A 25,105-nucleotide genomic window follows, 5' to 3' on the forward strand; every position below is an offset into this window, starting at 1 on the left:
CATCCAGATTGGTACAAGGCTGCCCATCCACCTTTTTCTTTTGGCCATACGGGAGGGCATACCTTCTTCCCACAGGCAAAGCCTCTTCCAAGCTACCACAGAGTCAAAATGTAGTAATTTCCTGTAACTTACAAAGATGGGTCTTCAGTCTTGTGAGGGCAGCGGCCTTCCCAATTCTGTACAAACTGCTTGTGGTGTTACAACCCGTGAGGGCGTGGCATGCAGGTAAACATTCACAAAGCACTGCTCCAAGCTTCTGAGCGATCAAACAGATAGGGACGAATCTTTCCTTAAGGCCATGTCCAGAGTGCATAAACACTGCTGAGGATCCAAACATCCCTTTGCTTGAATAGTACAGAAGCAAATCTAGTACATCTGTATCATCACATTTGACAATTAGACGAGAATGTGACTGTGCAAGATGTATTGCATGTAACACCAGCCTTGTGTCAGCCACCTCCTGGTCACTGTAAAGATCTGTCAAGCAGTCAATGCCTGACTTGCTAAACCTCTTAACCTCCTGACCATATTCAAAACCGCCAGCTAAGATGACAGTGTTCCCTGAAGAAATTCTCGTTGGCCCAGTACTGGCGATGTAGGAGCCTTAGAGGCTAGCTTTATGCTTCTTACTCCTCTTGATAGCTGTTTCCCTTGAAGCAACTGTCGAGATGTTCCCTCTGCATACGCATCTGACTCAGTATGTCAAAGAGTCCACCATCGCCACTGAGCTTTCCGATGCTTGCTAGGTAAGCCATCATGATATGCATACCTACCAGTCTCATTGTGATCTTTCCTTGTAAGGGCGATGGTTTGCTCCACAAGATCTGTTGTGCTTTACTATAAATGGCATGGTTTGCTGTCACAAGAATATATGGTGCTGTCCCAGTTCTGCAGCAAGCTGTACAAGTTGTATCATAGTTGTTATAGTGTTTGATAGATTTGACCACCAACACTTAGTCAAAGATCTTGATAGACAAAGAAGAGGCACCATTCAAACCAGCAGATGAACACATATCATCACAAGACAAACAAGTGTTCCAAACCACAAACAAGGCTGCTCTATGTAGCTTTGTCAGCACATACATCACCAGTACTGGGCAAGTGACCACTTTGGGGAGTTCAGCTCCGCATGATGTTACAACTGCAACACACCACTGTCCCTCATCTGCACTGTCATCAGTGAAATATTTGGACAGTCTGTGAAAGGACAAGAGCAAAACTCTGTGCAGGTCAGGCCCACTGAAATACACTGGCATTTGGTGGCATTGTTGCAGTTTCCGTCTTTACAGTAGAGGTGGGTGATGTCTCTAACTTCATTAGGTGCTAGTCCCTTCTGGAACATCACAGGTTCAATGCATCCATCTTTTCTGAGCCTCCATCCTCTACCAACTGGTTCCAGAGAAGAGGTTTGACCAGGTGGCTGTGACGCCACATTATGGTTTGGTACAAGGCACTTACAAGTGCTTAGAGCCTCGTTAGAGCCTTGTAACAAACAGTAGTGTGGCGTCACAGCCACCTGGTCAAACCTCTTCTCTGGAACCCAGATGAGTGACAGTGGTGTGTTGCAGTTGTAACATCATGGGGAGCTGACCTCCCCAAAGTGGCCACTGGAGATGCCCTAACCCCCAGAATGGTTACCAAAAGCAGTTAATGTTCCAAATGGTTGCTGCTAGAAAAAAACAGCCTGAGAAGATCTTGAGATTCAGTGAGGTGAGGAGTGGGCTCATTCCCCCTTTGTTTTGTTAGATTGCCATTTGTTTGATTTAAGACAGTCATTTAATTTGTATTGTGTTAAGTTATAGTTTTATGTTTTATTAAAAGGCTCATTAAGGTCAAACTGCAATCCTGACTCCTGGTCTCCTGTTTGTGCTATGGTAAGGTGTTATCTTTCGATTTCAATCTTTGTTTCCATATGGACTGTATAGTATAAGGTGCCATATGAAATGTTTCATTATGAAATGTATCTTATATTTGAATTTCTCAACATTCTTCTCACCACTGATAATAAGCTTTGGACTTGAGAATAAATAATGTCAGTGTTCCATTTTCTTTCATTTTGGACACCTCATACATTGAGTGAAGGAACACCCTGATTTGTCATGCTATGTTTACATATTTGGTATTCCTGGATTCAGCACAACCCCACCTTTCCAACAAGCCATCTTAGGTGTTTCTATGATAATCCCTGGCAAAGTAACCACAAAGTCAATGAAACCATTCTGCATAGATATTCATTGCATGTTCGCCTATTTTAGGTATGTGTTTATAGGTCTCTATTTATTCCATACATTAAGATATTCACATCCTTTCTTTTCCAGTAGGTAAAGCAACTTCCTGACTACAAACATGCCAAGTTTCAAAGCTCTTAGAGCTTGTGTAATTGATGTGCATTAGTTTCTATGCCTTAACTCCCATACGGACAGGCTATATTTTAGTCCTTTTTTGGTTTGGGGGTGTATTACAATATATGTTAATTTAACAATCTTAGCAGTAAAATATTTTTAGCCAAGAATCCATTTCATATATGGTAGACCTTAGAGATGAGGAAAAACATTGTTGGGTTTAGTTCTACCTCCGGTAGGGGTATCTCAAAAACTAAAGCCCTTTTTGACCATTTGTCACTAGCCTAAAATCGGCCCAAATTAAAGCTGATGGCTCCTCCGACTGACGACGACACGGAACACACCGAACAGACTTGAGTCACCGACCATCGCTGGACTGTCCGACGGCCGGTAATCGGGTTGGTGTGTCAGCGCCTTAACCCTAACCCTACCACCGGTGGTCAAAGCTGATGTTGTTTGTTTCTTTTGGAAAAGGGTCACGTGATAGGGGCCTGACGAATCAGGGAAGGACACGACACGACTGATGAGACCCAATCAGGGAGCAGACGTGGGTGTGTGCAGCATCGTTTCCAAAGGTCTCCGTTTCTGCCGGTCCAGAATAAAACCCAACCTCTGAGTTTACAAACTGAAACAGAGTCGGAGAGCTTTCAAATGCCTCCGTTTAGGGGTTTTAATCCCCAGAGTAGTGGGGACGCCGGCTGTAAACCAAGCAGAAGTTAGGTGTTTTAAAAGGAAAAGGTATAACTAACTTGCCTTCATTTTACCAACACACCCGTCCCTTTCACCCCATCCTTTCGTCGCTCCCTCCTCCCCACTGGCCTTCCCATGGCTCACAGTTGAGAAACCTCTGGGCCGCAACACACAATATTGTTGTTCACAGAGAGCAAAGCGCTGCCACTGCTCAAGAGTTGGCAATGGGCGATATTTGTTGATTGTTTGACTGATGGTTTTATTTTCCCACAATGCATATAGACAGCGAAAAGACACATTCCTTAGAGGGGGGATACAAATCATGACACTGTGACTGCTGACCATCAAGCATCTTTGGTATTCTTTGCCTATCCATTTTCACAGAATCACTGGGATCATGTCTCATAGCTGTGGAAGGGAAGAGATCTCTGTGAGTGTGTGAAGCTGTAAATCTCACCCACTTGGTTTCATGACTTCACACTTCAGCCAGAGACTGCTGGCAGTGGCTGCATTATCCCAGGCTCAGCCTTCAGATGTGTTTTATGTGTGTGTGTGTGTGTGTGTGTGTGTGTGTGTGTGTGTGTGTGTGTGTGTGTGTGTGTGTGTGTGTGTGTGTGTGTGTGTGTGTGTGTTGGGACGGACACTTTCCCATGGTCTGGACACATTCCTCTGTGTAGGAAAACATTACGGCTGAAGGTGCAACCCGTCTCATGGATCAAAGTGAACGTAATATATATACTACATGCATCACTTCCAATGACTCTATAATAGAGCTGCACTTTAACATGAGTAAAAAGAAGAGCTACAAACCGTGACCGACAACTCACATTAGCTTTCCTGCTAAAGTTTTACTTTTCATCTAGCTAACTTACAAACATGAGCACACGTCTTGTCCTTCACCTCAACTTGTTAAGCGAGCGACCAAAGAAACGTACAACGGTGAAAGTGCACTGCTAATGTCAGTTATCGGGCTAGCTAAGCTAGCTGATCAGCTTACATGCAGATGTGACTAGGGTTGGGTATTGTTTGGATTTTTATCTGATGTCGAACCGGTACTTTTAAAACCATTCTGATTCTTAAACCGATTCTTGAAAAACTGAAAAATGACATCAGAGATGTAATATGTTTACCAGCGATCACGTGCAGTGAATGGTTAATATGTTTTTACGTCCGTTTTGGTGAGCCCAGAGGGAAAATCTGGCATTTTAAAAGTAGCCTAGATTTACGGTAGCTAGCTAACAGTAGACTACAGAGAAAGGGGGATATTTTTACGTCCGTTTCGGAGCGACAGAGGGAAAATATACATAATAGTCGACACATTAAGTGGAACCGAAATGAGGAACCGGAATTTGCATTCTAATCCGGTCCGATTCCTACTGTTTGCGTAGGAACCGGTTCCATAGTGTAACCGGGTTTCGGTACCTGTTCAGACGCTGGTGTGGTCCTGACAACACGCCGTCCGTCCGTGATTTGTCGTTACCTGTGCCAGCTGCTGTCAGTCAAACACAGACACGCCTCCCCTGTACAGCTGTATTCATTTCTGTATCTCGATGTCCACGAAATTTCCTTTTCTTTTCCTCTGATCCTCCATTATAACGTCGCTGCGGATGATAAATGATTAGCTAGCTGATTAGCTTTATCAAGACAGCCGTATCCTAGCAATACATGCACTGCTACGTAGGCAACAGCCATAGTCGCATGGGTCGATTTATGCTTCTGCGTCGAATAGACGGCGTACCCCCGCAGACCCATCTGCGTCGCCACGAACCCCTCTCCGAGCCCTCCGCTGTACCTCGACGCGCACCTCCAAAAAAATTTAACTTTGCGTCGAGGCTACGCAGACCGCAAGGACCGTGATTGGTCAACTCGTCCTGTGTGTTGATAGTCGGTCTTTCAAGCAGCCTACTGTGGGGACTAGCAACATGCTAGTTCACTGACATCAGCTTTGCAAATAAACACAGACATATTTTGGTTACAATGATGGGGTTATCTGTTTGTAAAGTGTCTATATGTCAGTAACGTTTTGAAATTAACACTTCGCCAGCAAGCAGTACTTTGTGGGCAGTTGTGCTAAAGTCTGCTTGCTAACATAACATAAACTGGCTGGCAGACACCTCGCAAATAACCTCAGACTTATCACCCCCTAGCGTTGCGGCGGCGAAATGCACCGCGATGCAAAGCAACCCCGATGCAGAACTGCGAAAGGGTCTCGACGCCGTAGGAGCGACGCCGTAGCTACGGCGTGGAGTTGACGCAGAAGCATAAAAACTGCCTCAACAGCCAGAGAACCCAGTCAGGGTGGGAGTCAGCTGGAGCAGTTTGGAATTTTCCCGAATCATCTAACATTGACAGAGGATCTGAGAGTGGATTGATTGGACCCTTTAAACCTAGTCCCTAGTCATATCATGTATTTATACAGTAAAGCGTGGACCGGAGCGTTCTTCTCCTGGGCCCCTCACTCCTAACTGCTCAGGGCCCGCCTGGCCATGGGCAGCCCCATCTTCCCATCACTCCAACATCTCTCCAGCTGCATGTCTCTGGTTCGCTGTGTGTGTAAAATAAGACAGAGTGAAAAAAGTAGAATTAATCAAGCAATTCTTCTGAACGGCAACAGGGTAATAATAGAGTCGGTGTTGCAGATCCCTGGGAACCAGAGGAATGTGCGAGCTCGTGTTGTATTTGCTCTGGCAGACACGTCTGGTCCTCCTCCGCGTCCTGAGACGCAACGGGCCAATCACAACCGTTGATGTACTATGGGACGTGTTTGAGACGATGAGCGTACGTGGAGACGTTTTATTTTATTTTTTTTTTAAATAACCAGGATGACTGCAGCTGATGTGGAACTTTGTGTTGAAGCCGCTATCGTGTCAGTATTAAAAAACGAAGAGGAAGAATAGTCAAATAGTGTCAAACAGAAATGTATTTAGTGGATTTTGTCCTTTTTCTTTTGGAATAAATTAATTTAGCTATTTTCAAACCAGGTTTTACATCATTATTTAGGTACGAAGTTAGCTTAGCCCAGTCTTTTTGCCTTATTTTATTTTATTTTCTTTTTTCTTTTAAAATGTTGGTAAATGATGTACACCACCTGCACAAGTCATGTTGCACTGTAACTATGGATGTACCTGGATTACTGTAGATACTGAAGAAACAGATCTGAAGTGTCTTTCTGTTTTAATATTTCTAAGGTTATTTGTGGACGCTGGAGTCGCCCTGTCTCCAGGAGAGTGCACCTTGTATGATGTCTGTGCGATCAGCTGTTTTTTTTGGGAGTTTCCAGGAGGCACATGAATATAGAACATGTTATTTTAATCTGTGTTTTCCTCCTGTCTCACAGCTCGCCACTATAAAGAGTGAGTCTCGTCTGAAGCATCTCCTCCAGAGGTTACCCAGTTACTGTCCAGAGTTGATGGTGAGTCCCTCCCTCTATTACAACTACACTAGCTGTAGTCATTCTTTTCACCTGGTTGGGGTTTAAAGCAGCAGGCACACCAGCAGAAAAGCCAGTCGGACTGATCAGTCTCCCCGAGTTGGTCCAAGAAATGCCTCAGAATGCACCGAAGAGACGAGACGCAATACGTCTCCATAGCAGCAGGCGGCGCTAATCTGTATTGTTGCCCAAAAAATGAAAACCGGCAGCTGATTGGACAGACGCGTCACATGGTTCTGGTTTCTCCGGAAATTCATGGCGGCTCGTTCAGAATACAATCTCATATTGTGCTAAAATAGTTCTTATAATCACGGAATACACCGAACAGACTCGAGTCACTGACCTCGCCAGACTGTCCTACGGCAGATTATCGGCTCTATGTGCCTTTAAAGGGATGCAGTGATTGGTCTAAATGTCAAAATGAAATCACGTTGAACCTTTGGCTTGTTGAAATCACTCTTAGATGTGCTGAATAATGACCGAATGAATGAAGGGCTTAACTCTGTGCAACTGCTGCTTGGACAACACAAGTCACAAGATGTCAGTATATGAAATGGTGATTTTTCACGTTCACATTTATGTGATTATTTATTTCATTTAAATCATCATGAAAAAAAAATCATGCATTCAACCAAACAAAATATGTAACAAGGTGTTTCCAGGTTATTACAAGTTATGATTTATGTAAACACAACAACAGCCCTCATGTTCGCTTTCAGCAGCCATCCAAGGCTGAGCAGTACAATCACAGCAGTGACAATCACAGACCTAATTGCAAATGTTAGCACAGAAATTCTGTCCCATTGTAGAGCGTTTTTTATAATATATTATGAACAGAATCCATAAACGACCACTTTGTTGTTGGGAAACCTTTTATCGTCTTACATCTTTAGGCACAGTTATGAGACATAATGCCACAACAGAGCATGTTTTCATTATGCTATTTCAAAGGCTGTCAGTTGCTGAACGCTGACATTATCAATATGCTAACCATAGTGTAACATGTTTCCTTCTACAGTCCAGGTTTGATTGTTGCATCAGTAATGAAAGGCTCAGTCAGTAATTGTGCACGGGAGGAAAAGAGTGGAGTCCGTTGATTGACTGGAGGAAGTATGTTCTCCAAAAATCATAACTGAAAGTACAAAAATCCAAACTGTTGGGAGTCATTTATGTATTCTTGTGATGTCTTGTTGGGTTACTTACATTAGAATCGACTCTCTCATTAGACTTCAGCAGGAAGTGGGTTGGTGGTTGTGGTTACCAGAATACTGGAGCACCTGGCTGAACCACACACACACACACATGCACGCACAGTTAAATGAACATGTGTCCAACATGTGTGTTGTTATTCAGCTGAACTGATGCAGAAACACTGTAGACTAGTGATTGTATTTACAGTACACACAATTCACATGTATGCGTGTGTGGTTGCAGCCGATGGTCTAACTGAATTGGGAACGAAATGCTATTCATAAATGTGTAACTGATTGCATTTAGCAATTCAGGATTAGGTTTTTGTGCTGTCACAATGTTGGTTTTGTTACCCTACTTTGGTCCAGATTTACACACAGATTATAACTGGAAATTGATGGGCGTGAAAGTTCATTTTTGTCCCTAAAAACGGTCATTTGACAAAACAAATGTCATGGAGACAGCTGAGTTGTCAGATGAGTGCGGGCTGACACCTTGTTTAGGCAGATCAGCGGTGAGGAGCCTCCTGCACACAGCACGACTCCAAAAAGGGTACAATGAGCCAAACCAGGACAGACGGTAATCATCAGGGACCCCCCCGACGCGCCCCCAGCTCCCAGCTTCTCTCAGAGCAACGTCTACAGAAGTTCAGCTTTGTAGTGCATGTGTGAAAGGAGTCAGCACTCCACACCTTCACGTCTCTGCTGTTCCGCCCTAAAGACAGGACCCCTCTGAGAGGGGGGGAGATGCTAGGATGCTGGACATGTCAACGTCAACACAGGCAACACAGAATGACTGTAAGGGAGTATAGCAGCACTTTCTACTGTGACAATTCACCAATGAAGGGGTCTCAACCAAAACCTACCCAACTGGACATGTCCCCGAGAACTTAACATCAGCAACATCAGAGGTTACTGCAGTGTTTGCATTTTACACAAGGGGGTAAGCGAACGCCTGGCAAGCGTAGCTCCTATGGCGCCATTTTGATGATAACAAGCACTCCCCTCCCGTTAGCATCCCATTGACTGCCATTCATTTTGACGTCACTTTGACAGCGAATAACTTTACATCTGAAGCGTTTGAAGATGTAATTCGTCCATTGTTTATTTCTAAAGAAACACGACAATGTATAAAAGGCTCCATTACCTTGTATCTCACGTTATGGCTCCGTAGCAGACGTTATTTTAAAAATAGGCTAACGATTGTGTCATAACCACATGACTTACTGTACTTATATTACCATATAGTCAGGAGAAGCATGTAGGCAGTTTCGACTTACATTAGCTGTTTAAGTTTAATTACTAATGTTAACTAGCATTTTAGTTAGCAAAAATTTGCCTGTGCCCATGTTATCTCCTTACATATACCTACGCTCTCCGTCTCTGTAAGATTGGGAATGATTGAGATTTCTCTTGGCACAGCTACCCGAAGACTTCACACTTTCAGACAGGTTGCTCACGTCACATCTACGTCTTCAAGCTCAGTTGGAGGCTGCTCAGTAACACTCAACGCTCACCGGAAAAGTGCTTCTAATATACAGTACTTCACTGGTCTCCGTCCAGAGCAACGGGATCTGTTGGTCCATTATATACTGTCTATGATTTTACATACACTGCTACATGTAGCTACATGCTAACGCTAGGGAAAGCTGTGGCTGTGGTCTCTGTTTGACCAGTAAACAGAGTCAGAGTGCTAATGAAGGCTGCAGAGCTGTGCAGTGTTCATGGTGATCATCTTTGACCATGGTATACATTCAAACTGCTATACCGGCACATCTTTAATGAGGGCAAGATGAGGGATGGGCCCTGGACCCCCCTCCCCCCAACAGGTTCATCCAGCCATAATAGTAATTTCATTCCATACGTTTAAAGCCATAGTGTGTAGTTTCTGTCTCGCCCATGAGGAATTCTAAGTAATGACAAAAACACTGTCGGTGCATCCACATGATACAAGCCCTCCGTGATCGCGCGCTAGTAGCCAAGGAGGAAACGGAGGAATAAAAAAACATGATGGACTCTTCAGAAGAGCTCATTATCTTCACTCGAGTTTCTGCGCGGGAAAGTCACCAGACGCAACGATCTTCTGAACGTAGCCATACTGAGAAATCCAGAGAGAGTTGTGTGGAGCTGATAGGACGTTCATTAATATAGAAAAGTTATGCACTAAAGATTTAACTCTGCGCAGATACTGTATGTTTCTACTGTATTCACCACAGTTGAATCCAGGCCTTTTCTGACCTGAAGAGAGAAACCCTTAGTTGGTCTAATGTTGAATTCTCAATCATATCACCCTGTAACAAAAAAAGAGACAAAATGAAAACTTTGATCCCACACGTGCACACAAAGGCTCTGGCTTTCAGGGTCCACCAAAGGGATTTCTGCATCGGCTCATCTAAACTGCAACATTATTCATCCTGTCATGTTCTTGCCTCATTGGCCCCTGCTTGATCACAAATCATGTTTATGCTTCATGGAAAGACGCTGATACTCCTTGCTCTGCGTCACAAACGACGCCGACACCGGCTGATAGGGTCCTTTGTTCCCCAGCCAAGAGACACGGCGGGAGTGTTAACAGTAACTTTAAAACAAATGACTGTTCTGTAAAAACAAAAGGTAAGAGCATGAAAGGGACTTCTCTTCTATTTCCAATGTGTCTCTGTGCTGCTGGCCCTCTCTGAGTCTCTCTGTCGGAGACAGACGAGCTTGTTTGTGATGATTAATGCCACAACATTTCACCACAAACCCGGCCATAGGATTCATATGTTTTCCTGCTTCTCAACAGATCCAGGGAATGTCTGTTTGTTCTTTGTGAAATTAGAGAAACCAACTTCTTACATTCATCAGCTGCTGAACAGGCGCCCTGAGCGGTTGGGAAAGGTTCGGTGCCTTGGCAGTGCCCAGCAAGTGAACTGGCATTAGGGTTGCACGATATTGACAAAATTTGATATTGCGATATTGATTATGAATATTGCAATATTGATATTAATTTCAATATTTTTAAATGTGTAAAATTACAACAAAAATGGGAAAACGCATCAAATAGACAAAATAGTTAGAATTAAAGAAGTTTTCTTACAACCCAAGGTTTCTTTCAACTGACAGTCATATTGGACTGGTCCAACATGAATAAATAAATAAGGACCATGTCTACAGAACAGGACATGTTCTACTGGTTGGACAGTATAAAATATATAAATAAATAAAGAGAACAGGACATGTTTTACTGATTGGACAGTAACAAATATATAAATAAAGAGAACAGGACACAACTTTTCTTTCGCTTCTCTGTTTCGTTCCGTTTTCTGTTCCGTTGTCTCTATCTATTTCTTCACTTACACTGTCACTCTGTCGAAATATGCACACACGTGGTACGCTCCATAGTCACGTAGTGGACCCGTGCACTGACGTGCACTAACATGTACAAGGGCCACGGTAACTGGGCAGTGAAACAGGATCATTATAGGGTCATTTTATTTCTACATGTTTGAGACATTATGGTCTCAGAGCATGGCTGCCACTCTGTCCCACCTCAGCTCCAAACAGGCGATTGACAGATATTGAACTTGTGGTCCCAGTTCCTGCCCAGATGGTTAGCGGTGAACTCTAAAGTCCCTTCATGGAACTCTGGGTGAAGCCCCGGTCCATTTGTGCCTGGAGCATCGTGTGTCATTACAGCACTCCATCTGATCAGATGCAAACCTAATTTGAACCAACCACTTTTCCTTGATCGCAACCATAAACTTGACTTGGTATGACTGGAAACCGTCTTTTATCCAATGTTAGCAGTTACCTTAAAGCTAAAGAGACCTGGGTGAACAGTCGGAGAAGTAGCATTGCTTCTATAAGAAATGAGAAATATTACACGTTATATACAGTTTTTACTAAACTGACATGAACCTGTTCTTCTCCTTTGTCTTCCAGAATGAACTTTGGATGTGCATCAACTCTACACTTCCAGGTAATACTAAACCCTGTATGTGTCGCATTTTAACATTTCTCACTTTGGCATCTCCTGGTTTTAGTATCAATATTTGTACACGATCAATAAGTCAAATGTGTCCCGTGAAAGGTGCTGTTCGTAAGGATGAACCCACAGAGAATTCCCACTGACGGCAATTCACCTCAGCTCTGTTCTGATCTGCTATTTTTCAGATAAAGCCACTGTGCAGCAGATAGACCCAGTCAGAGACTAGCTGGTGAACATAGCGGAGCATTTAGCAGCTAAAGAGACAGAGATTTCCCTCAGGAGTTGGTGGAGACCTAAAACAGAGCTAAAAGAGAGAGAATATTGAGTGTAAGTTAAGGCTTATGTTGCTGCATGTCTGTTGGATGTATGAGGACTATTTGCTGACATGGTACCCATGTCAGCTTTATAAGACACGACAGTCACGTGTCTGGAAGCACTCCTGACTGAGTGCTCATGGAGCTATATTCTTATAAATCAAAAGGAGATGCCTTGCCTGTAGAAAATACTTGAAACATAGCATTTAAGCGGAGCTGTATCTACTGCGTGTATCTGGTTGCATGAGAAGAACTGGCAGCCGTGAAGCTGTAACAGCTGGGAGGAGAGCTGGCACTGACCAGAGCACAAAACAGGCGGCGGATCAAAGGCCTAACTCCTGCTGGCTGTGCTTGGAACAAATCTACCTGTCAGAAGCCTAATAGCCTCCAGATGGAAGCTTTCGTTATTCGTACCTTTTTCAGCCACTGAACACTGGCATCCACATAGCTTCAGGACCTTCCCTCCATCATCGATTCTCTGATCTTCACTGCGTTCCAGCTGCTTTTAGCGATTTAAAAGCCTCCACGTGCCAACTTCAATCAATGATCTTTATTTTCCAGAATACCTTTCCTCAGCTCCTGCAAAGGGCTGTGGAACTCAACATTCACACAGTGAATAGTGATAGGGGTGTAACAGTGCACAAAATCCCCCGCTCAGTATCTGTTTGGTACAACAAAAGAGAGACGGAAGATAACATGTTGACAACCACTCTGAATGTTATCAGCTGATTGAAACCGTTGTTACCGCTACCATAGATATGAGGCTGCGGGGCCTACTCTGCCTCCTAGTTGGCTCAAGAGGCTGGATCACCCAATCCGGGTCAATAACCGACACTTAGAGCAACTGCTGGACCGCGGTGCTGTAACATGGCGAGGCAGGTTGGGTGGATGGGTCAAACGCTCACAGGACTTTCACCTGGGAGACCGGCATTCGTGTCGTGTGTGAAACCAATTGCTCAGTGGGTAGAGCAGGCGCACGTATACATGGAGGTTTATACCTCGATGCCGAGGTCCAGGGTTTGAGTCCGACCTGTGACGATTTCCTGCATGTCTTCCCCCTCTCTTTCCCCTTTCTCACCTAACTGTCCTGTCAATTAAAGGCAGAAAAGCCTTTCATGCAATGAGGCCAGTGGTGGGGAAGACAACTCCCGTTATCCCACGCTACGTCATACAGCCACCAAACTGCGCCTTTCTTTATTGTTTTGATCGATAGAAGATAACATATTGTGCATTTAAGTGTAAAAAAGGTAGAAAAGCATAATTTAGGTGCAGTTTAGTGAAACAGTAATAATGTAAATGTTAGTTTTGGGCTTTGGAAATGGCATGAAAACAGGTCATTTTGGAGAAGGAATGTAGGCAGTGCCCTACATTGGCGATTTTAGACCCTTTTTAGGGGGGCTCAAGCCACCCTTAATTTCATCTCAGCCCCCCTAAAAATTATAATAATAAAAAACAATTAAAAAACTATGCTATCTTGTCTGTTAGTGACAGAGGACAAACAATTACAGGTTAAAAGGGCTTGAAACAGGTTTAATATCCTGTGTTGCTGTCGCCAATGCTGTGCACCTGTAACCCCCTCAAGGAAAGGGGTTAATAGAAAAATGGTTGTTTTGGCCAATTGGAGGTGGCTGTGCCAGACTCCCGCCTTTGGCTGAGTCTCTATCTAATCTGTCAGAGGGAGAGCAGGAGTGCGGCTGTGAAGTTTCACATCGGTAGTCCCCAGAGAAGAAGTTGGTCATTCCATGGCACAGATTAGAACCCAAATTGAAACGTAAGTAAAAAAGAATTTGCTGAATGTTAGAACGTTGTTTCAAATTGGTCGTTATTACTGTGACTTAAAGTGTCAGGTTTAGTTCCATCATAGTATTAATAGTGGCTGAGCCCCCCTAAAGGTCTGATCTTAGAATCGCACCTTGCCCGGCCCGAAGCATTAGCGGGAAAAGAAAGATGGCCGAGGTTGTCCGAGTACATGTTTAGTTGTGATTGGTCAGTGACGTAAGGGGGGGGGGGTGGGGGGGGAGCCGAAGATCGGTCAATGGCAGCAGAAGCAGGAACGACTCCAATCGCCACAGAAACTACTGGAATTCCAATCTGCCAAGTCATATTTAAATACCCTGGTAACAGACAGACGGAAAAGAAAGGACCATGTAATAAAAGAAGTTTCACCATGAACAACAAGTACAAAGCAGTGGACAATACATATTATATCTAGCTTTTATGAAAGGCCAGTGTTGTGTGCTGAATCAACCAGCCTCCACAGACTGTTCCCATAACACATGACTGATGGTGTGTGCTGTTTGATTCGTGTCCAGGAGTATCCCGGAAGTCCGATGGCTGGGTGGGGCTGGGCTGCTGCGAGCTGGCTATCTCAGCCGAGTGTCGCAGGGAATGCAGACAGGTGAGATAACGGGAATACCGTTCCTTTGGCTCAGACCTTCAGGTCCTACAGTTTTCTCTTCCGGTTTCATGATTTCATTTCCTCTCCCTTAAAGGCATCCTCTAAGAATGACATATCAAAGGTCTGCAAAAAAGTCACAGAGGTAAGTCCAATCACACAACTTCGGCTGCAGCTTCTTGTGATGATGATTACAAGAGTTCTCTCATTCTGACATGACCTAATAGGAATGAAATAAAAAGATAGATTACTACCGCTCTTCCTAATACCTGTACCTCTACTACCCATTGCACTTGTGGTACCACTGCTGTGAAACACAATACCATCCTAATAGTCACCTTTATGGTAAAGGTGTCTGTTGGACACATTTTAAGTTTTTTAAGTGAAAACAGAATGAACAACATTGTTTAACAGAAAACCCGATGCAAAGGGAAAAACACCATGACATATATACATAAATAAATAGAAGAAGACAAAGACATATTCATCTACCTATAGAGCAGTGATTCCCAACCTGAGATTAATCCAGCATGGTCCTAACGTGGTTAAAGGGATCCGAAAGATGTTCCCTGTGTGTGCAGAGTATTGTCACACCTTCAGGGTGGAGAGGAAACGTCGGGGCTCTGCCAGCTTTCAGTTAGTCACTGGAAACAGCTTCACCACCGCTTCTCTCTTCTCCTTCTAGAACCCCCTCTACAGCTGCATCACCAAAAATGAAAGTAAGTTGTTCCTCTCGCAGACACACACACACACACACACACACACACACACACACACACACACAGGATAAACAGTGAAGACACCAACAACTGCAAACACTAATCTTGTATATCTGCTTCCAGCCATTAAATACATAAACACAGCGCTATCTTCTCGGACCAATAGATGGGCTTGTGTGTTTATCTTTCTGTGAATACACAACATGCACACACACACACACACACACACACACAGAGCAGAGCAGAGCTGGCAGGATGTGAGCTCAGTAACTTCCTGATGAGCACTCTCATGTATGCTTAATGTCAGCTTCAGACAGATTGATGCCATCTGAGGAGTGTTTGTATCTGCCACTGAGTATGTGTCCAGCCATTGGACTCAGGACCTAACACTCAATCCATGCCAAGATTTATTCTGATCATAAATCATATGTATCAATAAACAGAAACATGTATAGTGTGTGCAGTGTTGGGCAAGTTACTTTAAAAAAGCAATTAGTTACATTTACTAGTTCTTCCAAAAAGTAACTAAATTAGTTACTCAGTTATACATTATGAAAGTAACTAGTTACTTCAGAAAGTAACTATTGCGTTACTTTCAAGTACATTTTTAAATGCTCATATGTGACCCCCACCTCCACCCCTCTTTAACGGAAATTAAAATACATGTGCATGTTCAATTATTTATGATAATGTGAATATTATAATGAAATGGACACTTAATACAATATGTTTAACAGAAACAATGTACACAAATCTAAACTATTTTAGACTAGCGTCCAACCAAATGCCATGTATGTAGATATTATGTTTATTTAGTGGATCGACGGTGAAAGATGTTGGAGTACGTTTGAATTAGTTGACAAATGAAAGTCTCTGCTTGGCGGCAGCAACAGTACATACATTAAGCAGCACTGCACTCCATCACACTGTAGGTGTCGACGCTTTGGCTTTCGGTCATTGACCACAGACACTAAAGGCCTCTTTACAGTCGCCGCTCCCCACCTGTCGCGCGACAATGTGACGTCAAAATGACGTAGATTTGGCTGGCGTGCCAGGATTTAAAGAGGTCGCGCACCACTCTATATACATGGTGGAAACAGGAAGCATGGACGAGTTTGAGGGCAAGCTTTCCGAGCAAGTGCGTCAATAGCAACTGCATTCTGACTGGTACCGGATGCCAGGATGCATGACTGCAAGTCTCTCTTGTAAACTTACTGGGTTAAGATGAGTTCTTTTATGGCGAATGAAAGGCTTGATCCGACCAAGTAGGTCATCGAATCGTTGTGCAGACATTCTGAAGTATTCAACGTGCTTCTCTTCGTCTTCGGCCATTGACTCCAATATCATCTTAGCCACTGTTGATATTGACGGCAATGCTGCTGCCAGTTCTGCCGTTGTTTACCTTTTTCTTCTTCTTCTAGTCCGTAGAAAGAGCAAAGTCGGTAGTTACGGCGCTCCCATGACGTCACAGGCAGGCAGGTCGGGAATGGCGAGTATAATGAATGCTTAAGGTCTCTCATGCTTCCTGCAAAGAAGCTGAAAGGAACAGTTTGACTTTTAGGGTAATATTACTATTCACCCGTGTGAGTGTCAATCTTTTCATCTTACTCTTGACGCATCACATGGTTTATTACACAGAACCATCTGAGAAGCCGTCATTGGAAACTGTTTTCAAAAAATATCTGGCAGGTGATTATGGTGATTCCACACAGAAAAGCCTTCAGCACCAGTATTCCTCTCCAGTTCTGATAGAACTGATGCTACTGCAGCATCTACACTAAACTCCGCCAATGTTGTTTTGAACAAACAGTCGCCTCTCTGTTTTGTCACACACACCTAAAACACACCCACAGCTGCCAGTAGCTCCTCCCCCCCGGACACTGATTGGTTCGGTCAGCTGGTAGTTCAGACACAAACACATTACTACAAGCCTTGAATAGATTGATTTTGGTGTGTGCGATATGTGATCCTGCGATTTTCACGTGATCTCGTGATTTCACGAGAAGCCAGCTGCCGTGCGAGGGAGCTAACTCTCTACCAGAAAGTGAGTAATGATATTTCCCAAAATGTTTTTGTGTGTGTGTGTTTGTGTGTGTGTGTGTGTGTGTGTGTGTGTGTGTGTGTGTGTGTGTGTGTGTGTGTGTGTTCCTGCAGTGGGCTCCACATGCTGCAGCTATTCAGGGCGTCACACCACCTGCAGGGAGTACTGCCAGGCCATCTTCAGGACCGACTCGACCCCCACCGTGTCCCAGATCAACGCTGTCAGGGAGTACTGCCAGAGTCACAGCGCTCAGCTGCTCAGCTGCGTCGACAACTTCACCAAGTCCTACCCCATACGCAGCCCCATCGACAGTAAGTGGCTCTGCCTGCATGAGCCATTGGTCCAACACATCGTGTGGATACTTTAGCTTGAAAGCTGCTGCACAAACATCATTCACACAGATTCACTCTCACACTTTCTCCCTAATGTACTGTTCTTTAGTAAATGCACTTCTGCTGTGCAAATGTCCAGCATTTTTTTATATAAGGTATATGATAAAGTATGTTTACTGTATATACAGTATATATACATAGGTATAAGATATACAGTTTGCAAGTTTAGTTGAACACACAGAACAGTATCCAGTGTTCATGTAACAGCCAGCAGAAGTCATCACATTGTAAATATATCTTTGCATTCAAAGTTTTTGTGAAACAAATATAAATTATGAGATGAAAGATAAATGAGTTAATGGAAATTAATGAAATCTATACTGTGACTTCAGGCTAAGCAGTCCTCAGCAGACAGCCCATAAAAGGCACCAGGTAGTGCATCAGAGCGCAATGACACAGGTTTTTACCGGAGTCTCCTTTTAGACAGTGAACACATCTCCAGTGTTTATGTCTTAGACTTAGACTTGGAAAACTTAGAGAACTTGAATGTCCCCGAGAGGCAATTTGTTGTACAGTACAGGCATATTGACACATAATCCACAACACAAACGTTGAACCAGACATCTACAGCACTATTTATCTAAAACATAACATACACACATCAATAAATAGAATACGGTAGGGTAAGGAGTATATTGCACAATGTCATAAATAAATAAAACTACTGCACTACTTTCATGCCATGTTCTGTCAGTCCGTCTGTGATGATCCAGAGAGCCATACATATCCTGATGGAGTACACTTTGCTCACAGGTCTGTACTGCTGTGACCGGGCAGAGGCCACCCACTGCCAGGAGGCGTGCCGGCGAATCCTTCGCACTATGAGCACCGAACATGAGATCATGGAGGGTTTGATCGACGAGTGTGGCTCCCAGCCTCTCCCTCAGGAACCCATGTGGCAGTGCTTCCTGGGCAGCGCCCACCCTCCCTCCCCACCTGAAGAGGAGCCTGCCCACCCTGCCAAGATGGACTGTGCCAAGCTGCACTGCTGCTCCAAAGCGAACACATCAGTCTGCAGGTACACACAGTGCTCTACCCCTAACCTCAATATATCACTCTGCAGGTACACACACTGCTCTAACACTAACCCAACATTTCACTCTGCAGGTACACACACTGCTCTAACCCTAACACAACACATCACTCTGCAGGTACACACACTGCTCTACCCCTAACCTCAATATATCACTCTGCAGGTACACACACTGCTCTAACCCTAACCCCAGACTCTGACCAGACTGTGCTCTGCTCTCACAGGGACATGTGTCAGGAGATCAGCACTAACTGGGGCAGCCAGACATGGCAGGACTTTGACCAGCTCTGTGAGTACAACCCGGTGGAGACGGAGCTCATCAACTGCCTGGCTGACGTCAGAGAGCCGTGCCAGCTGGGCTGCAAGGACCTGGCCTACTGCACCAACTTCAACAACAGGTCAGACCCCCCAGCTGCTCTCTCCGTCTGCCAGCAGGGTGGTCCTCTGACATGAGTCACGGTTCAATGTGAGGATTCAAACAGATCTTTTTTTGAAAAGAAGATAAGGAGCCTGATTGTATGAGCTGCAGCAGCCCCGACTGAGCTGCTGGGACCGCCAGCGGACGCCACATTTAGTTTGGGTTTGAGAGAAAAAAAACACTGTTGACCATGCTGGGCTTAAATAAAGTAAAGGATGCAGGGTTTTACAACCCACAGAGACACACACACACACACATACACACACACACGGCTGCTGCAAGATAAACAAAGCATCCACCCATCAGGAGTAAATGATGAACCACACCCAAGCTGCTGCCTGGAACCTTCTCCTTTTAAACCACCAATTAGCTGACTCACTTGAGACCAAACCCACCAATCAGACATCAAAGACACTTCCTGGTGCAGTGGAAGAGGAAAACAACCCTCACATTATGCAGAGGGACTCCCTCTGAGCACACAGTGTTACAAAGATACAATCCCCAGCTAGCATTGTTATGGTGCGTTCTTTTTGTCTTGTAATCGCGACTAGTAGCTCGAGTGTGACGTCACATCCATGTCGGAAAACGAGTAACCGCGGGGTTGTTGCGTTCATTTTGTCACACAATACTACGAGTCGGAGAAAAGATGCATTTTTGTAACATTTTTAGTAACATTTAGGATTCTATTCACCCAGTTATTGACATATTACAGACATATATTTCACAGTTTGATACATGAAAATTACGTTTTGATTAACATTAACGTTTGGCTACTGCTCTGCTTTCTGCTCAAGGCTCGGTTTAAGCCGTTGTTGTCATATAGCAACCGAGCGTCTCTAGCCAATTTCAGCTGCACAAGCTACAAAATAACTAATCAGGTGGTATTTAACTCCTTATAAGACTGTAGAGACATGCCTATAGGTAGCAGTATACAGCGCTATGTGTACCACTTCTTCATTTGGTTACAACAAAGACAAAAGTGCTTAAAATTGTAGAAAACCACAATGTTTACTACGTGTGATGCACGACGTAGCCATCTTTGAAAGTGATCTCGGGGTCCTCTGAGTTCAGACGACTTCACGAGTTGTATATACGACCTCGGTGGCGTTCTTTTTGCAACTTCCGGTTCGTAACTCCGGAAAACAACTCGTAAATCGACTTCGGTGGACAAAAAGAACACACCATTAAATAGTTTGGTATACCGTATGTTTAGCATTCTAGGTGTGCTTTCACTTTGCACTCTTGTCCAATCGCCGCGGTCTGTCTCTGTCCACAGGCCCACAGAGCTGTTCCGCAGCTGTAACGTCCAGTCAGACCAGGGCGCCATGAACGACATCAAGCTGTGGTCCAATGGGACGATCAAGATGCCGTTCATGAACATCCCTGTGTTGGACATCAGGAAGTGTCTGCCGGACATGTGGAAGGCCGTGGCCTGCTCCCTGCAGATCAAACCCTGCCACAGCAAGTCCAGAGGGAGCGTCATATGCAAGTAGGTCCGCTACCACCCTGCAGGTGACCAGTTACTACGCCATAGTGACTCGCAACAGGGTGAACATGAGCAGGAGGACAACTGTGCAGGGAAACATCAGTTGACCTATAACCAATCTGAGTATATTCTCATCAACAGATTCCTAGATACCTTAGCAATTATGACCGTTCCATTAGTCTCGCTTTTCCAGACCTTCCTCCACAGCGCTGCGGAGGAGGGTCTGGCTAGTCCACACAGCATTCCTGGATGGGAGAAAAGCGTGCTCTGGTTTATTGGCATTTCTTTAAACCAATCACAATCGTCTTGGGCGGTGCTAAACACTGCACAGAGCCACGGTGCCTTTGCTATATAACCTCTATGCAAGGAACTTGTTTTGGTGGAACACCAAAAACAAGTTCCTTGTGTTATATCCTTTATTGTATATAACACAATAAAGGAAAGGGCAAAAGCCAAAAAGCATATGAGCACTTTAAAATTAGAAAAAAAGATTGTGGTTTGGTTTAAATACAGCAGTGTGTTTTGGGTCCTATTGACCAGCCCGACCTCCTGCTCTTATTGTAGGTGCTCCGGTCAAAATCACTGCAGACACTGGAGGGGCTCACTCACAGCAAACCTCAGGTTGACAGTAATACATACCATGAGAACAAGCCTGAACCAACAGTGACAGATGTGTGGACTTGTCTCACACACAGGGGTCTATACTAACAGTAATTGTTGTTCTGCATTCATCGTTATTCTAAAGCTCTGGTGCCAGTTATCAAGATGTACTCTGACAGCAAAACAACAGAAGGTCAGCCCCAGTCAGACTGGAGTTATTATCTCAGGGGCGTAGCTGCACTGGTCCTTTTTCACCCCCACCCCAAAATATTCAGCCACAAATACCTCCTGGTGTTCCTGTATTGTTCATCTCTGAGTTGCAAAGAGCTGCTTGTCCTTCTACTTTCTTTACTTTTTTTTATCAGCTCTGTCATCATCAGCTCGGTCTTTAAAACAAGGAAAAGACAACATTTATCCAAAATCTAAGACGATATCTAGTCTCATATCACAATATCGATATATCAGCTCTACGCCTACGTGTGTTTACATTTTAGTAAATGGTCTCCATACATTTTTTTTTTACAAATTAGATATTAGAAATTTGTGTTTGCAATGTATCCATGAATGCACAGGTACCACAGAGTTTCCAACTTGTAGATTAAAGCCAGCATCAAGACGAGAGGCTGCACAGGACATTAGCACTGCTGGACGCTGTAGATGGACAGACTAGAGCACCCGGTCCAGCTCACAGCCCTCGTCCTCTCCACCAACCTCTTACACACGACCACTTTCTGTTAATCGCTTCTTACAGCTTTGTTTCTGTTTTAGTCACCTCTTGTTTGTCTCTTGTTTGTCCTCAGGTCAGATTGTGTGGACATCCTGACCCAGTGTGGGGACAAGAAGCGTTTCCATGAAGGACAGACTCCAGAGAGGATCTGTGAGCTGCTGTCGCCCATTGACGACCCAGAACGCTGCATCCCCCTCCACAGATACCTCAGTGAGTTAGCAGGCAAAAATCTCTGGTGAACTTTTAGATCAACAAGATATTAAAAGGCATATATAGATGGTGCTGTTACTGCAAAAGAAATTTGAATCCCACAGAAATCCACAGAAGATTTGATAACCATACTGCTTTAAGGCCTTCAAAAGTAAATGAATAGATCCGTGGCCACCAGGAGGCAGAACACCACTGCAGCTGACAATATATCATATATATATATATTTTATTTATATATATATATATATATATATATATATATATATTAGGGCTGGGTGATATGGAGAAAATCAAATATCACGATATTTTTGACCAAATACCTCGATATCGATACCACAACGATACTGTAGTGTTGACTATTGGTGCTTTCACAAAATATTTACACAATGAGATTCTTGATGAATAATCATCAGTAATGTGGATATAATGACTAAGTGGGCAAAGGCAAATAATAGAACAGCTAGTTCAGACAATGACATCACTTTACTGTAATGCAGCCTTTAAAACCAGGAAAAGACAACACTTATGCCATATTACGATATCCAAAATCTAAGACGATATCTAGTCTCATATCACGATATTGATATATCGATATATTGCCCAGCTCTAATATATGTATATATATATATATATATATATATATATATACACATATATGTTATATTTTTTATTACATTTTAGCACAGTGCATTCAACCATGAAAGTACAACTCAGAACAGCAAGAATCACATAAAAGAGCTGTACATTAGCTTCATATAAGCCTCACCCTAACCCACCACAGTGCCACATGTAAGTGCAATGACACAGGTCATAAAACTGTTGCATTCCTCTGATTGGGCTTTTATTTTGAAACCCAGTTACTGTAAAACTGAGTGTACATGTTTACATTGTCCCCAACATTAAATGCTCTCCTATCTGATCCAACAGTCTTGTTTACGTTCCCATATCGGCCCATCCCCTCCTCCCCTGCCCCGTCACACTCTCCCTCCAGCCCCCAGTTCCCTAGGCAACAGCATCGTGGAGGAGGTCCTCCACCCATGCAACCCCAACCCCTGCCCCAGTAACCACTTATGCCAGGTGAACAGGAAGGGCTGCCTGGATGAGCTCAGCTGTCAGCCGCACCTCTGCGTGCCAGGTACGAGTCACTGCTACACCGCTGCACTGTGTCGCCAGCATCGCACCCATGCTCACTGTGTGTGTCTGTGTGTGTGTGGGTGTGTGTGTGTGTGTGTGTGTGTGTGTGTGTGTGTGTGTGTGTGTCTTCAGGCTGCAAACTGGGTGAGGCCTCCGAGTTTCTGGTGCAGCAGGACGCTCGTATCCAGGTGCCGACGCGCGCCGGTCCTTCCGGGTGTCACGAGGTGTGCAGCTGTGGTCCCAGTGGGCGTCTGGAGAACTGTCTGGACATGCCCTGTGTGGACACCAGCAAGCCCTGCATCGTAGGAGGACAGAGGAAGAGTAAGAGTCATGTTTGTCTGCATGTCAAAAGAGTTTCCACAGGTCCCTAAGAGACAACAGAGGATCTTAAGGCTGATTTATACTTCTGCGTAAAATCTACGCCGTTGCTACACGTGTAGGTACGTGGAGACACAAACCTACGCCGGACCCTATGCTGTAGCCTGACGTGAACCTTTCGAAAAATTGGGGTACTTTCCATAAAATTATCTCTCAATTCAAATCAAACAAGCTATTAGGCTAACTGACATAAAACCATGCCAATCTCTAGGTATGGTGAAGGGTATGTGATGATGTGGTGGGGGGGAGCTAATTTAATTACAAAGGCCAAGGAAACTTTATCAGGATGCATAGTATCCTGGATCCATGAAATAACTGGCCTTTAAAAATAAACATCTGCCGGCCTCTATGGGAATTTAACATAGGGGTGTGCTTACTTTTGTTGCCAGCGGTTTAAACATTAATGTCTGTGTGTTGAGTTATTTTGAGGGGACTGCACATTTACACTGTTATACAAGCTGTACACTTAATACTTTACATTGTAGCAAAGTGTCATATCTTCAGTGTTGTCCCATTAAAAGATATAATTAAATATTTACTAAAATGTGAGGGGTGTACTCACTTTTGTGAGATACTGTATATACTGTATATTAAAAGGACAGACTTTGGCTGACATTAGTTGTCCATGTTTGCTTAATTTTCACGCACTTCCGTATTACTAGTTAGATCAGCGTTGTCATCATATCTTAGCCACTCATAATTAGATGCGAGCGATATTTGCACTGAGAGCAGAAGTTGCATGGACTCACAGCGGGACACGACTCCCTGAGGTTTCCCTGAAGTATCCCTCATGCTTTCATAGAATCAAGCGTCAGACACTGGTCCTGCTGCTCTGTACAGCTCAGCTTTCTAACAGAAACGGACGTGTTGTTGTCTCCAGGCCACGGGACATCTTTCAGGATGGACTGCCACACCTGTTCCTGCTTCGGTGGGGACGCCATCTGCTCCACTAGAGAATGCCTCAGCTACGACAGCTCTGACCAGGACCGCAGACACTTTACCGGTGTGTGTGTGTGTGTGTGTGTGTGTGTGGGTGTGTGTGGGTGTGTGGGTGTGGGTGGGTGGGTGGGTGTGTGTGTGTCCGGACTATTTTCCTTTAAAGTGCTCATATTATGCTTATTTTCAGGTTCATAATTGTATTTAGAGGTTATACCAGAATAGGTTTACATGCTTTAATTTTCAGAAAACACCATATTGTTGTTGTACTGCACATTGCTGCAGCTCCTCTTTTCACCCTGTGTGTTGAGCTCTCTGTTTTAGCTAAAGAGTGAGACATCTCACTTCTGTTCCATCTTTGTTGGGAGTCGCACATGAACAGTAGCTAGGTAAGGACTACTAGCCATTCAGGAGCACAGTATGAGGGTGTGCCCTGACAGTACCTAGGTAAGGACTACTAGCCAGTCAGAAGCAGAGTATGAGGGCGTGCCCTGACAGTACCTAGGTAAGGACTACTAGCCAGTCAGAAGCAGAGTATGAGGGCGTGCCTTGACAGTAGTACCTAAGTAAGGACTACTAGCCAGTCAGAAGCAGAGTATGAGGGCGTGCCCTGACAGTACCTAGGTAAGGACTACTAGCCAGTCAGAAGCAGAGTATGAGGGCGTGCCCTGACAGTACCTAGGTAAGGACTACTAGCCAGTCA

General features: G+C 44.3%; 1 protein-coding gene across 1 annotated transcript in view; it reads left to right on the forward strand.

Annotated features, from left to right (window-relative positions):
- Positions 1 to 25,105, forward strand: part of reck (reversion-inducing-cysteine-rich protein with kazal motifs) — a 68,084-nt gene that overhangs the window by 25,886 nt on the left and 17,093 nt on the right. The window contains exons 3-15 of the mRNA XM_028568982.1: positions 6,370 to 6,444; positions 11,574 to 11,610; positions 14,246 to 14,331; positions 14,426 to 14,473; positions 15,014 to 15,047; positions 17,202 to 17,399; positions 18,234 to 18,498; positions 18,738 to 18,911; positions 20,208 to 20,420; positions 21,818 to 21,954; positions 22,946 to 23,089; positions 23,221 to 23,409; positions 24,347 to 24,469. Coding sequence (XP_028424783.1) covers positions 6,370 to 6,444; positions 11,574 to 11,610; positions 14,246 to 14,331; positions 14,426 to 14,473; positions 15,014 to 15,047; positions 17,202 to 17,399; positions 18,234 to 18,498; positions 18,738 to 18,911; positions 20,208 to 20,420; positions 21,818 to 21,954; positions 22,946 to 23,089; positions 23,221 to 23,409; positions 24,347 to 24,469 — 1,723 coding nt within the window. The remainder of the gene's footprint in view (positions 1 to 6,369; positions 6,445 to 11,573; positions 11,611 to 14,245; positions 14,332 to 14,425; positions 14,474 to 15,013; positions 15,048 to 17,201; positions 17,400 to 18,233; positions 18,499 to 18,737; positions 18,912 to 20,207; positions 20,421 to 21,817; positions 21,955 to 22,945; positions 23,090 to 23,220; positions 23,410 to 24,346; positions 24,470 to 25,105) is intronic.

Source organism: Perca flavescens, chromosome 22 (genome assembly GCF_004354835.1).
Source record: "Perca flavescens isolate YP-PL-M2 chromosome 22, PFLA_1.0, whole genome shotgun sequence".
Taxonomy (NCBI): domain Eukaryota; kingdom Metazoa; phylum Chordata; class Actinopteri; order Perciformes; family Percidae; genus Perca; species Perca flavescens.